The 20027-nt window shown below is 35.9% G+C and overlaps 1 protein-coding gene across 3 annotated transcripts in view; it reads left to right on the top strand.

Annotated features, from left to right (window-relative positions):
• The window catches only part of IL1RAPL1 (interleukin 1 receptor accessory protein like 1), a 1454732-nt gene extending 1434912 nt beyond the window's left edge, over positions 1-19820 (top strand). For all 3 annotated transcript variants that reach the window (XM_086387986.1, XM_086387985.1, XM_086387987.1), the window contains exons 10-11: positions 12393-12563; positions 13006-19820. In XM_086387986.1, coding sequence (XP_086244112.1) covers positions 12393-12563; positions 13006-13724 — 890 coding nt within the window. In that variant the 3' untranslated portion in view covers positions 13725-19820. The remainder of the gene's footprint in view (positions 1-12392; positions 12564-13005) is intronic.
• The last annotated feature ends 207 nt before the right edge of the window (positions 19821-20027 follow it).

Below are 20027 nucleotides of genomic sequence, written 5' to 3' on the forward strand. Positions count from 1 at the left end.
TATAGTAGAGCATGTATGTTAATTGCAAACTCTTAATTTATCCCTCCCCCACTTTCACATAACCCTAAGTTTGTTTTCTATCTCTGGATCTATTCCTGTTCTGTAAATAACTTCATCTGTATTCTTTTTAGATTCCACACATAAGTGATATCGTATGGTATTTGTATTTTTCTGTCTGGCTTACTTCATTTAGTATGATAATCTCTAGATCCATCCATGTTGCTGCAGATGGTATTATTTCACCCTTTTTATGGCTGAGTAATATTCCATTGTATGCATGTATGTGTATGTGGACATATTCCTTGTCCATTTATCTGTCGATGGACATTTAGTTTACTTCCATGTCTTGGCTATTGTCAGTAGTACTGCAGTGAACTCTGGTGTGCATGTATCTTTTTGAATGAGAGTTTTCTCTGGATATATACCCAGGAGTGGGAATGCTGGATCATATGGTAATTCTGTTTCAGTTTTTTAAGGAGCCCCCGTACTGTTCTCCACAGTAGCTGTACCACATTCCCCACAACAGTGTAGGAGGGTTACTGTTTTCCACACTCTCTCCAGCATTGGGTATTTGTAGATTTTTTTAAATGATGGCCATTCTGACAGGTGGGAGGTGGTACCTCTTTGTAGTTTTGGTTTGCATTTTTCTAATAATTACTAATGTTGAGAATTTTTTCATATACCTGTTAACCATCTGTATGTCTTCTTTGGAGAAATATCCATTAAGTCTTCTGCCCATTTTATGATTGAATTGTTCATTGTTTGTTTGTTTGTTTTTTATTGAGCTCTATGAGCTCTTTGGATATTTTGGAAGTTAATCCCTTGTCAATTGCATCATTTGCAAATATTTTATCCCATTCTATTAGCTGTCTTTTCATTTTGTTTATGATTTCTTGGGCATATGTCTTAAGTAGCACTGATTTCAACATTGAGGGTCCGTTTCCAAAATCCACTATACTTAGTAAAAAAGTCACTAATTTTAGCAGTGAAACTTGATTTCTAATATCCATTGTGCTAATTTATGAAGCATCTACTTTTGATCAGAAATAATGATAGGTGAAGTGTTTGTAGTGGCTCTAGAGTGTTCCCTTATTCTAATTAAATGCTAGCTGACCATCCTGATAAAAGCAACCTACTGTCTCTAGAGCTGAATATACACTAATATGATGTCTCACCATATTTGCCAGCATATTTACAAAGCAAATACTGTTATCCCAATAACATCAGACTAATTTGCCCCTACATGCCTCTGACTGGGATTTCCCTTCCACTCTGTTTAAATGTTTGTGTAAAGATAGACCATCCTTCTTTCTTTCCTTCCTTCTTGTCTCTTCTCCCTCCCTTCTCTTTTCCTCTTTCATATACAGCTAATGGTTCTCCCTAACTTACAGAGATTCCCCTCATGATCCCAAGATGTAGTCATTTTCTCCTTCATCTATACTAAAATGGCACTTCAGGCACATCATTTTTATAGCTCTTTCACTTTGAATGATGAGCACTTACTAGTAAATACTTACTACTTGTACAGCATTATGAATTCAAGATTTCATACCACATTTGTTTATTTATGGGAACAAAAGGCTAAAAGTCATGAATAAAAGAATTGTTCCAAAAATCTTTCAAGGATGTCTAGATTTTAGAATTGACTCTACAAATAAAAAAATATAACAGATATTTAAAGAAAAACAAGATTATAATGTTATAGTCTATGAATAAAAGAAAACAGCAAAGAGTAAGCTGTCTTACACTGATGATTGTTTTGGTAGATGTCAGTAAGGTACTATGTAAGATTTCATTAAGGTATAACTTATGGGAACAAGCTTAAGACTTCATTTGGGGGGGTGGATCTTGTGCTAGACAGGGTGAATCTACTTTTTGTTTGTTTTTCTCAGATTATAAAGTGCTTTCTTTAGCTTTTATCTCCTGTGTATGGGATTTGAGGGATGTGCTTATTCATAATGATGGCAGGGCTTGGCAGGGCAAGCTTATGCAAAGACTATAATAACTAATATGATTCCTATTTTAAAGATAAAGAAAGAGATCTCTTCTAGTTCTACTTTAAGAATTATTACAGATATTGGACAAAGTGAGTCAGAGCAATCTTTCGTAATCTCTACCCACTGACCCTGGAAAATATGAAGAACTGCTCCATTTAAAGCATTTGAAATAAATTGGTATCTATACAGTCTTATGTCATAGAATTTATTTTTCATTCTTCTTCAATTATAAGGTTACTATTAAGTGTTTCCGGAGAAGGCAATGGCACCCCACTCCAGTACTCTTGCTTGGAAAACCCATGGACAGAGGAGCCTGGTAGGCTGCAGTCCATGGGGTCGCTAAGAGTCGGACACGACTGAGCGACTTCACTTTCACTTTTCACTTTCATGCATTGGAGAAGGAAATGGCAACCCACTCCAGTGTTCTTGCCTGGAGAATCCCAGGGACGGGAGAGCCTGGTGGGCTGCCGTCTATGGGGTCGCACAGAGTCGGACACGACTGAAGTGACTTAGCATAGCATAGCATTAAGTGTTTCAGGAATCATTGTCCTCATGATGAAACACTGTCTTCTGTGACACACAGTACTTCCGTAAAATCATTTAGAAACACCCTCGGGTTTTTTGTTTGTTTGGGGGTATTTTTTGCTGGTGGTAATTAGATAATTTGCCTACACATAAACGATCTAGACTGTGTTTTTGAGTTTCAGAAGGAGAAACCAATATAGCTGATTTTGGTGTATACCTTACTCAAAATCGTAAGCTAAGTGATAGGAATCAAGCCTTTTTACTCCAAATCCCATGTTCTCTATAGTATGCTGCCAACTCTTACCCTCTTTTTTTCTTTTTTCCCCTAGTTTTATTGAGAAATAATTGACATACATCATTTTGCAAGTTCAAGGCATATAACCTAATGGTTTGAATTACATGTATTGTGAAAAAAGTACCATAATAGGCTCAGCTAATATCCATCTTCTCATATAGATACAATAAAAATAAAAGAAAGAAAAAAGGACAAAAATTCTCCTTGTGATGACAACTCATAGGATTTACTCTCTGTTAACAACTTTCCTGTATATTAAACAGCAGTGTTAGGTATAGTCATGCTGTACAATATATCCATAGTACTTACTTATTTTATAACTAGAAATTTGTAACTTTCCCTCTTCTACCTTCCACCTCTGATAACTATAAGTTTGGTCTTTATTCCATGAGTTTAAGTTTCAAAACTACAAAGCATTGATGAAAGAAATTGCAGAAGACACAAACAAGTGGAAAGGTATCCTGTGTTCATGGATTGAAAAAATTAATTCTGTTAAAATGGCAATTCTAGCAAAAGCCTTCTGTAGATGCAATGCAATCCCTATCAAGGGTCCAGATGCAGTTTTTACAGAAGTAGAAAATACACTACTAAAATTAATATGGAAGCATGAAAGACCCTAAAGAGCCAAAGAAATCCTGAGAAAGAATAAAGCAGGAGTTATCACACTTCATGCTCAGATGGTAAAACGTCTGTCTACAATGCGGGAGACCTGGGTTCGATCCCTGGGTCCGGAAGATCCTCTGGAGAAGGAAATGGCAACCCACTCCAGTACTCTTGCCTGGAAAATCCCAGGGACAGAGGAGCCTGGTTAGCTATAGTCCATGGGGTCACAAAGAGTCAGACACGACTGAGTGACTTGACTTTACTATCGCACTTCAAAACAGTGTGTGTATGTGTGTGTGTATGTGTGTGTATATATATATATATACTGGCATAAAAAGACAAGTAGACCAATGGGATAGAATGAGAACACAGAAGTAAACCCAAGCAAATATGGTGTTACCCTCCTAATTAAGACTTTTACCACCTACGCTGCCCACTGTCCTCTTAAAGATTCAAAGGAAAGAAACTAGTATCTACTGAATACTTGCTTTGGGCCAAGCATTTCACTGTATGGTGGAGACTCATTTAATCCTAGACATATTCTTTCAGTTCAGTTCAGTTCAGTCGCTCAGTCGTGTCCGATTCTTTGCGACCCCATGAATCACAGCACGCCAGGCCTCCCTGTCCAACACCAACTCCCAGAGTTCACTCAAACTCACGTCCATCGAGTCAGTGATGCCATCCAGCCATCTCATCCTCTGTCATCCCCTTCTTCTCCTGCCCCCAATCCCTCCCAGCATCAGAGTCTTTTCCAATGAGTCAACTCTTTGCATGAGGTGGCCAAAGTATTGGAGTTTCAGCTTCAGCATCAGTCCTTCCAATGAACACCCAGGACTGATCTCCTTTAGAATGGACTGGTTGGATCTCCTTGCAGTCCAAGGGACTCTCAAGAGTCTTCTCCAACACCACAGTTCAAAAGTATAAATTCTTCAGTGCTCCGCTTTCTTCACAGACATATTCTTTAGGGAGCTGCAATTTTATAGATCTGGAAATGAAGTCACAAATGAGTAAAATAAAATTAATGGCAGTCTGAATTTAAGCTCAGCTGCTGTTTTTTTCCTTCAGTGTATCATATCGTAGATATTTTAATTAGTGACACATTTCAGTATTCAAGGTCCTATGGAATCAAATAGTCCAGAAGAGTACCAAGTAATCAAACATGTAAACTAGAACAATATTGTTAAATTTTCAAACTGTAAAAATCAAGCAGATTCATTTTAGAATATAATGGTCAGAGGCTGCCCTGGCTGAATTGACATGAAATGTGGAATTTATTAAAACAATGCCATTCAGTAATCACAAAATCAAAATATTAATATGTGCATAATGTTTTTTATTCAAAGATCTATGAAAAATTATTAGTTGGAAATGTAAGAAAACATATGAAGGTCAAGTCTGAAATACAAGAAAGAAATGACTTAATTTTAAAAAATCTCTTATTTATTCAAATTATATCAATGCTAGTTGTTAATGATCACATAATTCTCTGCTAATGTACTACATGCAAATGTAGAAAATCATCTTTAAAATGAAATACACAGTTTATCATGGAACCCTACCCCAGTCTCATTTTGGTAATCCATTTGTTGAATAATAGCCTCTGTCACTAGTCAGTTTCACATATGTGACTTATAAATATTTGAAAATAAATTTTAAAAAGAAATGGCCACCTGCCAATAACATCTGACAACTATTCAATAGGTTTTTAAAGGTTAAAAACTCCCAAAGACCTGAATGTCAATCTCAAGCCATTTATATTATCAGTAAATCTCTTTCCTAGTGCACATTCAATATAGCCACCACCTTCATCTTGATAAGGGAGTCTTCATTCTACATTTTCTTAAAAGCTCTATTGTTCTAAAAAAAAAAAAACAATCCATGGATTCTTCGGCTTCTCAGTCCTTCTAAAGAGAATTGACTAATATCCTCTCACATGTCAAAAAAAAAATGTTTATCATTTTTATAAACCACTTTTTTTTATTCCTGATACACAGTTCTATATTTTCCTTCTCTCATCAAAATTTCTTAATAATGTTTTTAATTTGTATTTTTATTTCTTCACTCTCCAGTGTCCAAGCTTTTTTCTCCTCAAATATATCTTTTTATAAAACATAGTAGTTGATTCAGTAAATTGAAGGAGAAAATTCTACTGGACTAGTTGTTTGACTTAAAGTAACAAAGCAGCTAGTTAATTGATTAGGTTTGGTATTTTTTGTTTCTCTTTTTACCCCCAGCCTTATTGAGATATAATTGACATATAACATTGTATACGTTCAAGATGTACAATGTGACAATTTGACACATATATACATTGTGAAATGATTGCCACAATAACATTACCTAACATATCCATCACTGCACATAAATATTTCTTTTTGTAGTGAGAACATTTAAGATCTACTCTCTGCCACACTCAAGTATATAATACAGTATTGTTAACCAGGGTTTCTATGTATCCCTAGAGATTATTCTTCTTATAGCTGGAAGTTTATTTATTTTGACCAGCATGTCCCCACTCCCAGCCCCTGACAACCACCATTCTACTCTCTTTTTCCATTAGTTCAGCTTTTGCAATTCCACATTGCAAGTGAGATCATTCAATATTTGTCTTTCTCTGTCTGACTTGTTTCGCTTAAGCATAATGCCCTCAAGGCCCACCCAAATAAAATAGATTTCCTTCATTTTTATGGCTGAATAATATTTTACAAAACAATATTCTACTGTCTTCATATTTTATGTTCATATTTTTTTGGCCACACCATGTGTCATGTGGGATCTTTGGTTCCCTGGCCAGGGATCAAACCTGTGCCCCCTGCATTAGGAGCACAGAGTCTTAACCACTGGACTTCCAGGGAAGTCCCCTAGCCTTTATTATGTTGAAGCATTTTCTTTCTCTACCCAACTTTTTGAGAGCTTTTATAATGAAATTATAAACTGTTTTGTCACATCCTTTTTTCTGAATCTATTGACAGGATCATATGATTTTTATTCCTCATTTTATTAATGTGGTATACCACATTTATTGATTTGCACATGTTGATCCATCCTTGCATCCCAGGAATAAATCCCACTTGATCATGTTATATTATCTGTTTAAGGTACAGTTGAATTTGGTTTGCTAGTATTTTGTTGAGAATTTCTGTATCTGTATTCATTAGGGATATTGACTTGTAGTTTTCTTGTAGTATTCTTAACTGGTTTTTGTATCAGGATAATGCTGGCATCATAAAATTCATTTGGATATGTTCCCTCCTCTTTTATTTTTTCCTTGGAAGAGTTTGCAAAGGATTGTGTTAATTCTTCTTTAAATATTTGGTAGAATTCACCAGCCAAAGTGGTTACTAGCTTGAGAATTTCTGTCTGGTTCTTTTTTATGGTTTCTGTTTCTTTATTAAATGGAAGATCCCCTGGAGAAGGGAACAACTACCCACTCCAGTATTCTGGCCTGGAGAATTCCATGGACTGCATAGTCCATGGGATCATAAAGAGTTGGACACAACTTCATGACTTTCACGTTTTATTCATGCATTATTTTCCTGACTTTGTTAAACTGTCTGTATTTATTTTCACTGATTTTCTTTAAGATGATTATTTTTACTTTTTTATCTCACAAGTTGTAGACCTCTATTTCTTAGGTGTTGGTTACTGGCACATTATTACTTTCCTTCAGTTCAGTTCAGTTCATTTGCTCAGTCGTGTCTGACTCTTTGCGACCCCATGAATCGCAGCACGCCAGGCCTCCCCGTCCATCACCAACTCCCGGAGTTCACTCAGACTCACGTCCATCAAGTCAGTGATGCCATCCAGCCATCTCCTTAGGTGATACCATATTTGCCTGATTCTTTGTGATCCATGTATCCTTGCATTGGTGTCTGTACATTTGAAAGAGCAAATATCTCTTCTAATATTTAAAGACTGACTTTAGCAGGTAAAGTTCTTCTGTCTGTTCCCCAGGCCAGTGCGATTACTTCCAGAAACCTAATCATACTGGGTTGGAGCTCAGGTTCACATGGGTCCTATCTGGTCTCTGGGTGGATAGGAATACCTCTAGAACCTTGTTCAGTAGTATAGCACTTGGACGGTTTTCACTTCAGGATCCACAGTTGTGTCTTCAGTTGGTGGACCCACTATCAGGAGTGTGGATGGGTATGGCTCCCACCAGGTCACTGGGAGGGCTAATACCTGGTCATTGGATGGGTCCTTGGGTGGACAGGACTGGCTCTGTGCTGCAGAAGAGAGGATACATGCAAATGATATCTTATTTGACCATCTTGATGACTTCATTCCTATTTTTCTTTTTTTGTGGGACATTACAGTGAGAATCTCTTGAAAATCATGGAAAGAGTAAACCAATGACTATATTAGAACCTATAAATATTATTAGAAAAGGTGTGTATGTCAACTGCTTTCCATCTCTGCAGTCAACAGAATTATACTTGAGGGTTTAAATTACAGAAAATAAAATTTACAGAATAAAGTTCAGAATAAGATATAGATTGTGGTACTATCCTTCTATGACATTTAATTCATTTTCAGCTATTTATAAACTTAAGTTGAATTTGAAAGATCACAGTCCTATCATTTAAAAATCTTAGCATAATTTTGTTTTTTTCTATGATTATAAAAATCTCACATTTTCAATTTCTTATACACATTAAGATTAGTCAATATGCATTCTTACAGACATAGAACATATCTAAGAGATATTTCCCATGACTCTGACTCAGCAGGTAACTGAGAAAAAAGCAGAAACCTTAGAATCCATATGTTTTTGACTCAGTAAATGTTATTGCATTTAGCATGATATATGACATGGTATTTTCAGTTTGAAAATTTTCAAATCAGGAGTTTGCTTCTGTTGGCAAATAAATGCCTAGCCCAGTACTGCACTGACATAGACTCTGGGGAGAGAAATTAGATATCAATCAAGTGTCCATTGATTTGAGAAAGGATGCTGCTGTAGCTGCTTGCAAGGGGCCTTTTAGTTCTATTTCTTACCAGAATAACCTCCATGTGAACATCTCCTTTTTACCTGGGGGATGTTAGCTTAAATCTTGCAAACTCATCCAGATGACCTAAAGAGATAGAAAACTGACTGAGACCACAGTACCTATTCCTGGGGTTCATTTAATCTTAATATGGTTACTGACTATATCAGTCTAGGTACGAATTTATCCCCTTTTTGATGAAAGTGTGGATTTTCATGGATTTTCATCTCATTTCTAGATAAAATAGAGTACATATCTTGTAAGTATCAAGTCCCCTTATCATGAAGCTGAGGCTGCAGTGTGTAGGCTTTGTGATACTTTTGATCAGTTACCTGGCAGCTGACTGCACTTCTTTGATACCTTTGAGACCTTGGAGTACCTATGAAAGTGAAAGTGTTGGTCACTCAGTCATATCCGACTCTTTGCAACCCCATGGACTGTAGCCCACCAGGCTCCTCTGTCCATGGAATTCTCCAGGCAAGAATACTGGAGTGGGTTGCCATTCCCTTCTCCAGGGTATCTTCACAACCCAGGGATTGAACCCAGGTCTCCTGCATCACAGGCAGATTCTTTACCATTTGAGCTACCTGGGAAGCTCCAATACCTATGCCTGGAGTACCTATACTCTGTTGTAAAGCAAAGTTTCTCAAAGTGTTGTCCCTGGGCTGGCATCAATTATCACTTGAGAGTTTTCTATAAATTCCAATTCTAAGGACCTATTCTAGATATTCTGAATGGAAAACTCCAGAGGTGGGGCCTATCAGTCTGTATTTTAGCAAGTCTTCCAAATTGTTGCCATTCATGCTTAAGTATGAAAACCACTTTTTCAGAGACGCTTACAAGGACTCTGAGCCTTCAATGAGTCACAATAAGAAAATACAGTTCAAGATTATTCCAAAGAAACTTTGCTAAACTTTGACCCTGTCACTCCTAGTAATTGCTTGAGGAGTCCAGGCAACTTGGAGTATGTATCACCAAAGCCACCTCTCCTAGGAAATGGCCCAAATCTTGAGAAAATCTCTCCATTAGCCATAGATATATGTCATGTGATACCCAAACTAGAGGCCATTCATTCATTTAATCAACAGATATGTTTGAACATCTACTAATCCCTAGTCATATATCTGAATCAAGGATCTTGTGGTCAAAGAAAGAAGATAAGATGTGAGCACAATAATATAATATGTGGTAAAAGAGATCACCTTCAACTCAAAGATATCAGACTCAAATTGAAAGGAAACCAACTGCAGAGATAGCTGCTGGCTTTTTGACAATGGGTAGCCATAAGTATTTTTCAAGCTACCATAAATGTAATCAGTTGTGAGGTTTGAAAAAATAAATTTTCTGATTCTATGTGGAATGGGCCAGAAGAATAAGGAAACAGAGAGGAAAGACCCAATAAAATATAATTATAGCAGCTGAGGAGAGAGTAGGACCTCACCCTATATGGAAACAATCCAAAGGATTTTTACCAGTGAATGGCTGTGAGATTATTGATAATGAAAAGAGATAAATGGAACATGCATCTGACATTTAGAGACTATAGACGTGAGATTCTTATGTTACTAAAATTTAAGTGAAATAAAACATGAAGAACAAAGCTTGAGGTGGAAAGTTTGTTTGGTTGTGAACATGTTGAATGTCCAGGTTACAGGTTCATGAGAAAGAAGACAAGATTGGACATCTAAGTTAGGGAGACATCTACATAGACGTGGTTGTTGATGTAATGGGAGAAAAAGATTTTTAAGGGAACATAGGCTGAGAGACAAATGAAACAGGCCACAGGAAACATCTTAAGAAATGATAGCATTTATGAATTGGAAGAGAGATGTCCATGGATGAGGCAGGAGAACCAGAAACAGTGTCATGTAAGCAAAAGTGACATCCATCTGGAACTTACTAGTATTGGTGGACCAGTTGTTTACATGTGGTCATAAGTGCGCTATTCTCTTTGGTGTTCATATTGATCTGGTTTTCAAATGCTTTTGAGCCTATACAAGACAAAAGGTGAAAAATGAGGATCTAGTCATTACCCATCCCAGATTGGGGCAAACTTCAGTACTTTATAGTACGTTGTAAAAAATTAGAAGAGAAATAATCCCAGAAAAAGAATAGTATATGCATGAAATCATTCTGCAATCTTCAGTCTGGCTTAAAGAGTCCTCCCATTGGCCCATGACGCTTGTACTATTCTTTGCAACATATTTATCCTCTGGAAATAGATTGTGGACTTGTCTACATCTTCTACTAGACTGGAAGTTACTGACCCATATTGTGAAGGAAGATTTTATCTCATAGATATAGCATGTGATTATCTAATAAATGGACATTTTAATTAAATATTAACTGGTATTATATTGTAGCTTTATTGTGTGCTATTTTCTATTATTTCTTAGTCAAGTATTTACATCAACAGAGTGGTACCACTATAGACCACTGGCATATCTGCATATATATGGTATAATAAATATAATTATCATTTTTGTGAAAATTGAATTACTGTGTACAACTATATCTTGCTTAAAGAATAAAGAAAATGACAAATACCCAAATATGACATGATTGGGATGATTACTTTTTTTTTATTACCTGTAAGTTGCTTTTAAAAAGTTTTCCATAGCTTAAGGTTTTTTTATTTCCCCAGGGATCCTATAGTAGAGTTGCTAGTTTCTTATATGCCTGTGTTAACCTTAAGTGAAGTAAACAGTTCTCTGAGTTTTCCATAACAAGCTATAGAATGACTTCTAGGTAGCTCAGGATTATCAGACTACTAAATGAACATACATATGTACCTTCAGAAGTGAGTTTTAGTGTCTTTGAAGTCAAAAGGAGTGTCCCAGAGCCACCCAGAGCAAGTCATGGATGCCCCTCTATCTTTGATATTTTATATCCCAAATATTTAAAATTTTCTATACCAAATGCCAAGATCTTTTTGTTCTGAAATATAGGAATGTTTCAACTCAACTTGATCTAATAATCAAATAATACAATGACAATCATCAAGGAAGCACAAAAGAGACCTAAGCATATTGATATTGATAGACACAGCCTACTGATAGTATTTAGAATTGAGGTGAATTATGAATCCTGATATCGCACTCTGAAAAGGAAATTGACAGATGAGATTCTGCAGAAGAAGATCAATGACTTCTTGTTCTAAGAAAAAACAAATGAGAATTTTGGGATGTTTACACTAAGATAAAGATAATGCACAATAGTAGTCATCAAATATTTGAAGGGTTCTCATGTAAAAATGGAGAAGAATGAGGAAAGAAATCAAATTTTAGAACTGTTTAATTCATTTGTATTATAATTTTTGATTCTTTCAGTCAAACTGATTAACATAATGAAATAAAATTAGGCAGTAATTTACATGTAAGATAAGTGAAGATCAGGAAAACAATATGTTTTTCTATAATAATTCAGCACATTAATAGTCTTAATACTGAACTCCAAGAACCAGCTCCCAAAGAAAAATTAATTATTCCAAGTTTTATCTTTTCCCCAAAAGAAAATCAGCACAATGCACACAACCTAAAAACCATTCCTCAAGCCAGCCAAGCCAATTTCAATTTTCTTTCTTTTTTTTCAACAGGGTAAAATCATCAAAGGAAGGATTAGGTGAAATGTACAATTATGTAGAATAAGAACATATTATCTAAATATGTGGCTATTATAAGCTGTCAAAATTCTCTATGATCTGTGCATCAAAAATGTTTAATGTTAACATTTCATAGCTGTTTTCATTAATTTTTCTCCTACTGTCTTAATAACAACAAAATATAACTCCTTTATACCCCCAAATTCATTCCATGATACTTGGCATTATTGAATTATTAATGAAAATTAATAAAAACTTCTTCCTCTGGTCTCCGAGAAATGGGACATTTGGAGATACTTATGAAATAAGGTGATTGTTCTCATGTCCTATTGATTTCTTTGTAGAGTAGTGACTTCAGCTTTACTCTGTAATGTTCTTGACAGATAATAAAGATTACGATGCATACTTATCATATACCAAAGTGGATCCTGACCAGTGGAATCAAGAGACTGGGGAAGAAGAACGCTTTGCTCTTGAAATCCTTCCTGATATGCTTGAAAAGCATTATGGATATAAGTTGTTTATACCAGATAGAGATTTAATCCCAACTGGAAGTAAGTTCATGTTTTCATTTAAGAGTGTGTGTGTCCTTGTATCTGTCTGTGTAGTCATCATTTTTAGACAAAATTTTAACTTTTGCTTCTTCTGCATCTGTCAGTTTCTCAAGAAAGAAATGGCATGATATGTTCAAATGAAAAATAAGTTTTGATACCCCTGAGGAAACCACTTCCACTATTCTATAAAGCGTCTCATATTATGAGCCTTGACATTTAAAAAAACCAAATGAGAGATTTGTACCTGGGAAAATATTTCAATCACTGAGAGAAGCAAAAGCTCCATCCTCTATTCTAAGTGATCATTGGCTATTTTCATCTTCTCAAGGGTTTACCTAACAACCAACAATTCTCATTTTCCTGTGTGAAAGAGAATCCATTGGGGCTTTCTGGACCAAATGTTCAATTTACTTATTCTGATAAACCCTTTTCTCTGTTGTAGCATACATTGAAGATGTGGCAAGGTGTGTAGATCAGAGCAAGCGGCTGATTATTGTCATGACCCCAAATTACGTAGTCAGAAGAGGCTGGAGCATCTTTGAGCTGGAGACCAGACTTCGAAACATGCTTGTGACTGGAGAAATTAAAGTGATACTCATCGAGTGCAGTGAACTACGAGGAATTATGAACTACCAGGAGGTGGAGGCCCTCAAGCACACCATCAAGCTCCTGACCGTTATTAAGTGGCATGGACCAAAATGCAACAAGTTGAACTCTAAGTTCTGGAAACGTTTACAATACGAAATGCCTTTTAAGAGGATAGAACCCATTACACATGAGCAGGCTTTAGATGTTAGTGAGCAGGGGCCTTTTGGGGAGCTGCAGACTGTCTCAGCCATCTCCATGGCTGCCGCCACCTCCACAGCTCTAGCCACTGCCCATCCAGATCTCCGATCCACCTTTCACAACACTTACCATTCACAAATGCGTCAGAAACACTACTACCGAAGCTACGAGTATGACGTACCTCCTACTGGCACCCTGCCTCTTACCTCCATAGGCAATCAGCATACCTATTGTAACATCCCTATGACACTCATCAACGGGCAGCGGCCACAGACAAAATCGAGCAGGGAGCAGAATCCAGACGAGGCCCACACAAACAGTGCCATCCTGCCGCTGTTGCCACGGGAGACCAGTATATCCAGTGTGATCTGGTGACAGAAAAGCAAGGGACACCCCGTCCCTGGGAGTTTGAGTAGAGTCTGCAGTCCAGTGCCTGGAACTAAATCCTCGACTGCTGCTGTTTAAAAAACAAAAACAAAAACATGCATTACAATCTCTAGAACATGAGGAAAAACAGGGTCTTGTACATATGTTTTTTGCAATTTCTTTGTAGCATCAGTGTCTTCCTGTTTTACCATGTCTCTTACCATTACATTTTTTGACTTTGTTTTATATGTCATTGGAATTTGTAAATTTACCTTTTTTTAAAGAAGAGACTTATGTATAGATAGAAAACCCTTTTTTGCTTCATTAGTTTAGTTTTAGAATGGGTTTTTATTTCCTTTCCTTGATTTTTGTTTTGCTTTTAACATTTCCTTGGGGTGCTTGGACAAATCTATCCGATGGGACAAGGAGCACCGGATCCTCTCTTGGGTTCTACCTAGGATCAGCAGGGCCATGTGGGCCTTCAGAAAGCAGTGCAACGAATGCCAGCATTGCCACTCCGGAAAAAAAATGAGAACACTTGCTCATAGGAGGGCCCCACCAATCAGAGCCCTGAATCTCTTCCTTGTCCCACCTCATTCCCCACCTCTACCCTTCTAATGGCGGCATGACGTGTAAACTCTGAGAAGGGGTAGGGGGGTGGGGTCTAACTGTCTTAACATTTAATTCACTGCTCGTCAGAATACACTCCAGACCCAAAAGTGTGCTAGTCACTTGACAGTGACCACTCCAGAGTGCTAAGAAGAGAAGATCAAGGGCATGAAAATGGGGGAGAGTGTGTTGTTTCCGTTTTTTAAATGAGTTGATGTACCCTTATATAAATATATATATATATATATAAACACAGAACAAAACAAAAGAAACAAAAACAAAAAAAACAAAAACAAAAAAAAACAACAAACAAAAAACAAACAAAAAAATCAAGCCCTATATTTGATCACTTCCTGGAAAGGCATGAATGTGTTTGTGGCTGTTTTTGTTTACTATTCTACTTCCTCTTTTCCCTCTATGATTTTCTGCAAATGAGATTATGTGCAAATGCCAGGCAAGTTAACTCAAAAGGGTGAATCAACACAAGTCAAAATGAAATTTACATTGAAGGCTTCCAAACCAAAGGGAAGGACAGGATGTGTCATCAAAATATGTTTTGTCACCTTGTATTATAGAAATGTTATTTTCTAAAGAGTCAGTGCAAATCTGTGAAACTTATTATGGGGTCCCCTTGTATTTAAATGTTACTTCACTGTATTTAATTTTCAGTGCTATAATCAGAATCAAGTGTTTGGTTTCAGTTTGTGAACATAAGCAACACTTATTAATCTCAAAGTGTTTATATAAGAACTCAGGAGGTCAAACATATGAATACCAACAGAAATCAGTATTTTCAAAATAAACATTATTTACACAAAATAGTTTTTAAATTAGATGAGAAAGTATTTAAAATAATTTTACTGTATAAAGAATTAGTTTTATTTTAATTGTATAATTCTGTCAGAAACAGAAAGCTGATGCTCCCAGGAAATTCATCTCTTACCATTTAGCTTTATGTTTGAAATCAATGACATAAGTAGCTAATACATATTCATGTTGAAAATGATACAAAATCAATCCTAAGGGAACTTGCAGAGGGCAAAATTGCTAAAGGGAAATATTACCTAAGTAGCTTTTAGTTTTTAAAAAAAATCGATGTGATGAAAACACTGATAATAGAACTTATGCATTACTTTAGTGATTCAGTGTAGGAACTTCCATTCCAGCCATTGTCCGTGGACTTGTGTAGTGACTACTATATGTTTGGTTTATTCCTACCACCATATAATGAGAAAACAATTCTACAGTTTTGGTCACAATACTAAGGTATGAGTTGGCCACACACAAAAAAATGTAAACTTCAGTAGAGTTCATTGGTGAGGGGAAAATTGAATTGCAAATGTATGAGAGATGATTATAAGAATTTTGTAAAGCTGCGAATATCTCATGTTTGTGTGACAAGGTAAAGGAGCTTTAGGATGTGCATTGGTTTTTATTTGCTAAAAAAAAAAAATGCTTATTTCCCTGACAACTTGCCTGGGTCCTTGTCCACGATCTGTTCTTTTTATTCCCGTGCTCCCCTTGGACCTGTGTCATGTTTTCACAAACCAGAACTGAGGCTGCAAGGACACATAAACTTTAAGGTCAGCTTTGCACATTGGGTTATTTTCAGAATTCAAGAAGGCCATTGTTTATAATATGGACACCTGTCAGGGACTGGTAGCAGTGACCTCACTGGACTGGATTCCAGATTCCCCCAGTGCTCAGAAAACTGTAAACATGACAATGGCCTGGTTTATTTCGTTGTTTGTTTTTGTTTTTGTTTTTTTTTTAATTTTTTTAAATGCACGATGGAAGTGTGGAATAAATGTAGAGGAAGTATTCAGACCACAGTCATATTTTAGGCATCCATAGGTGTTAATTTAGCTGCATTGGGAGTACATTTTTTGTTCTATTTTTAGTGTAGATTTAAGCACTTTGAATAGCATGATTCAGGGGTTGATGGGTAATATTTGATATTCTCACAACTTAAAAATGCTTTTCTTTTTCCTCTAATGCTTTGTCATATTTCTAGAAAATCAATGGAAAAAGAAGTTCTCTATGGCTTTAGAAACATTCCTCCCGAGTATTCCTCTATCAGCTACATGTGAGAACAAATGAAGGAAACTGTCATATGTTCACGTGCTCTATGTTTAACAAAAGTTATGTTAGAATTCACAATAAAGAGAGAAAAAAATGTATTTTCCCTAGTGCTTAGGTTTCATCCTTCTCTTTTTTCTCTGGGGGCTGTGGGGGATAAGAATATTCTAGTTGTAAAAACACAGTTGGAAGTGTGAATTTGTTAGCCAAGCTGAGGGAGATAATGGACATCTGGACTTGGATATGTATGATGTTTGGTATTGCTTGTTTTTCATCATTTGCTACTCAGACTGCAAGTGACATGTTACGGATTCCTAAGTCCACCTGGTTTTTTAATGTAACCTCTACTTGCTGCCTATGAGCGTCCTACCCTTTATACTGGTGCTCAAATCTTTGATTATTTAATTTGTAATCCGTTCCTTAGGTCTTCTGTGGGCAGAGAAGGATTTTGTGTCTCACGCAGCCAGCTGATTTAAGATCAAGTATATGAAATAAATCCGAGACACAATAACCTAAGATACCTGAACTTACTCTATTTCTATAGCTAAACCCCTGATTGTTTCAGTCAACTATTTTGTGTTGATTACTTTTTTCATAGTATATGCATTTGAACCCTATGGACTTAAATACCTAAATACTTCTTCTTTATTTCATTACTATTTAGCATTTTATAACAAGAACAGATGTTAACTGAGAGCTGACCCCAAATGCCAAGTAAGTTTTGTTTATCCTAGAATAGTCATTAACTTTGACAGGTACCACTTAAGTAAATTAAGATCACCACTTCTAAGAAAACATTCATTCGTATATTTGTCAATTATTTTCAGGTTCTGGATGCCCTAGTTCTCCTTTTTGTAAGAAGTATTTTTCATCTTGTGCTTAGTTTCTTTCTTGTTTTAATTTAGTTTATATCATTAGTCCCAGAAGAAAGCTTATTGAAATTCAAAGATCACTGATACCATGCAAGTAAAATGACAGACTGGAACTAAGAGAACATAGAGACACAGAAGCAGAAAATTCCTTACTGTTTCTGATCTGAACTTACTTGATCATTATTCCCATTATTAAATGGGTTAGAAATTCTATCTATAGACACATATTCCCTATTACTAAAGAATTTTTCTAACAACATATACAGTTATTACAAAGAGATGATGATGCAACTGAGTTCCCTAAAAGGAGCAGCTTGTCAATGGGAGCAGAGCTATTCCTTGCCTTATCACTAACCCTTCCCACTTTATTATTCTGAACAAAGAAAGCAACCAACAGTCAAATTTGCATTATCCTTAACAATAGACCTTAAAGGTGGGTTTAAGGACACCTTAAGTATGTAAGACTGATTAAAGGAAATAAGGAAACACTTGAAATTCCAGACAGAATTGTGAAAGTGTACAAAATTGTGTTTCTGGGATGTAAGTCTCAAAGACATCCATCACCTAAAAAGCTATGATATTTGGATATAAAGCATGTTCTCAGAAACTGACATTGAGATAAACCACGTATCTTGCAGGCACTGTTATGGCTACTATTTCTTACCTTCATTCATGAAAATTCAGGGAATGATTATTGTTCTTTTAACAGAGGCAATTGCTCCAACATGACCCAACTTTGTGGGAGACTTGGTTTATAGTGAGGCAAAACTTAGATGACCAAGTAATTCACATCCAAATAAATGAGAGTTGATAGTTTATTCATTTCTTAATTTACTCAAAAGATAACCGAGGGGTAGGGAATGTGAAATCATGCAATTTGGCATGATGCCTTATGTCATTAAACTTTTTTCTGGGTTGATTTGTTTTCCTACAACAAAATTAAGAAGAAATAACTTAGTGCAGGAGTAGAACAAACAACCATTTGACATGTTTTTCCAAAGGGACCTGGTTTTCTTATGCTAAGATTTAGAGTTGGTTATATACTTGGTTTTCAGCAACTGAGTTTATGCCAGTTTCAGGATTTATGATATAACTTTGGGGCAATATGAAGAATTTTGAGAATGAACTGACATGGTAGTTATTTCAAGTTTTACTTTTTGCTCCTGGTGGGCAGCAAGATGAAAGTTGGTGCTATGTTAATTAAGATACTGTCACAAGGAACTGTAAGACCTGACTCAGTGTGAGTAAAGAGAAGGAGGTCGATGGTGGTGATGATGATGATGATGACTTAATCCTAATCTTCTCTGTTCTGTCATCATCAAACTTCAGTCACATGTATAGAAAATGCCCAGACTGAAAAGAAAGAACTCAGCTCTGATTTTTCCATCAAGTATTTCTTCCTTCCAGGCTCAGAACACAAAACATCTCTACAAATAAGAGACATAAAAAGAAAAATTTCCTTCTGCCCTTTAGGAAGTGCCCCTCTAAAGTCTCTGAGTCCACTGACAAACACGTTTCTGAATTGTTCACTGAAATAAGTTAAGTAAGGCACTGTTGGTTTTCTACCATTCACTACCTTCACTACCTTCACAATACATCCCCCAGCGCCCACAGCCTGGAAAATCTTCTCTTTCTAACAAAGACAAGTCATTACACTGTATTTCCTCCACTACTAAATGAGTAGAAATCGAAGAACTGCACATGAACTTGAGACTCTTACATGTAATATTGATGTTGTGTAAATTTCAGTCTTCATAGTCCAGATAACCTTAAGTTTCAAAGGGCATGCTGGTCATTAAAAAAAAAAAAGATTTAATGTAAAATGACATATTACATAGTGCATGAACATGTGGCAAAGTAATTTGGATCTATCCTTACTAGTCAATGAGAGTCTAAATTTGGGGAGATTGGATGTGAGTGTTTTAGGTTAATTCTAAACTGGGATGAAGACATCTTTCTGTTAGTAAACGTGGACAGTTGTCCATATTCCTCGCAACATATGCTCCTGGTAGCTAGAATCCTTAGTGTGTTTTTTCCACTGAAGTAGTGGAGATATGTTCATATAATCTGCTATTAAATTGTAAAAACTTTTACATTTTCAGAGTTTGAGAGAACCCAAATAGGAAAATGAATTTGGTCATTTTCCTCTGCTGGTGTTCAAATCAAATTTTAAACTCAGACGCTTTCAAATATGTTCAACAGTCAGTAAAAAGTGCATTTTCCATAGTGTTTCCCTTTAGTTTTGCCTACCCTCTTTGATTTTGTACAATCTAGAATGTATGTAACATGCGTAGGTGATGGAGGCGCTCTTTTTTTTCTTAGAATACTTACAATTATATATTTGGTTTTGCTTTGACTAGCAATAGGACAATAGACAAATACAAGTGTAAAAATGAGAAATTTTAAACTTGAATTATAATTTGTGTTTTATAGTCGTTTCATAAGTCTGTTGCTCTCTATGAGTATGCTCTCTATATATCCTGTAAAAATAAATTTATATGTTACATAGAAATTCAAGAAATTAAATTATTTATTAAGCTACATATGTTTCTTCTGGTTTCTACCTGATCATAGATGAAAATAAATTAAATAATGTGTTGTTGGAACCTATGTAAGTACCTTCGTTAATTTGACAACTCTTGTTATATTTCTCTTTCCCTCTCTGTTTATGTCTGTATATGCTTATAATTCTTAGACAAAATTCATATTAAGATTATGGAGAAAGGGACTTAAGAAATGGCCAACTGGCTGA

Source organism: Bos grunniens, chromosome X (genome assembly GCF_055505025.1).
Source record: "Bos grunniens cultivar Pamir isolate PY7600 chromosome X, Bosgru_T2T1.0, whole genome shotgun sequence".
In the NCBI taxonomy this organism is placed as follows: domain Eukaryota; kingdom Metazoa; phylum Chordata; class Mammalia; order Artiodactyla; family Bovidae; genus Bos; species Bos grunniens.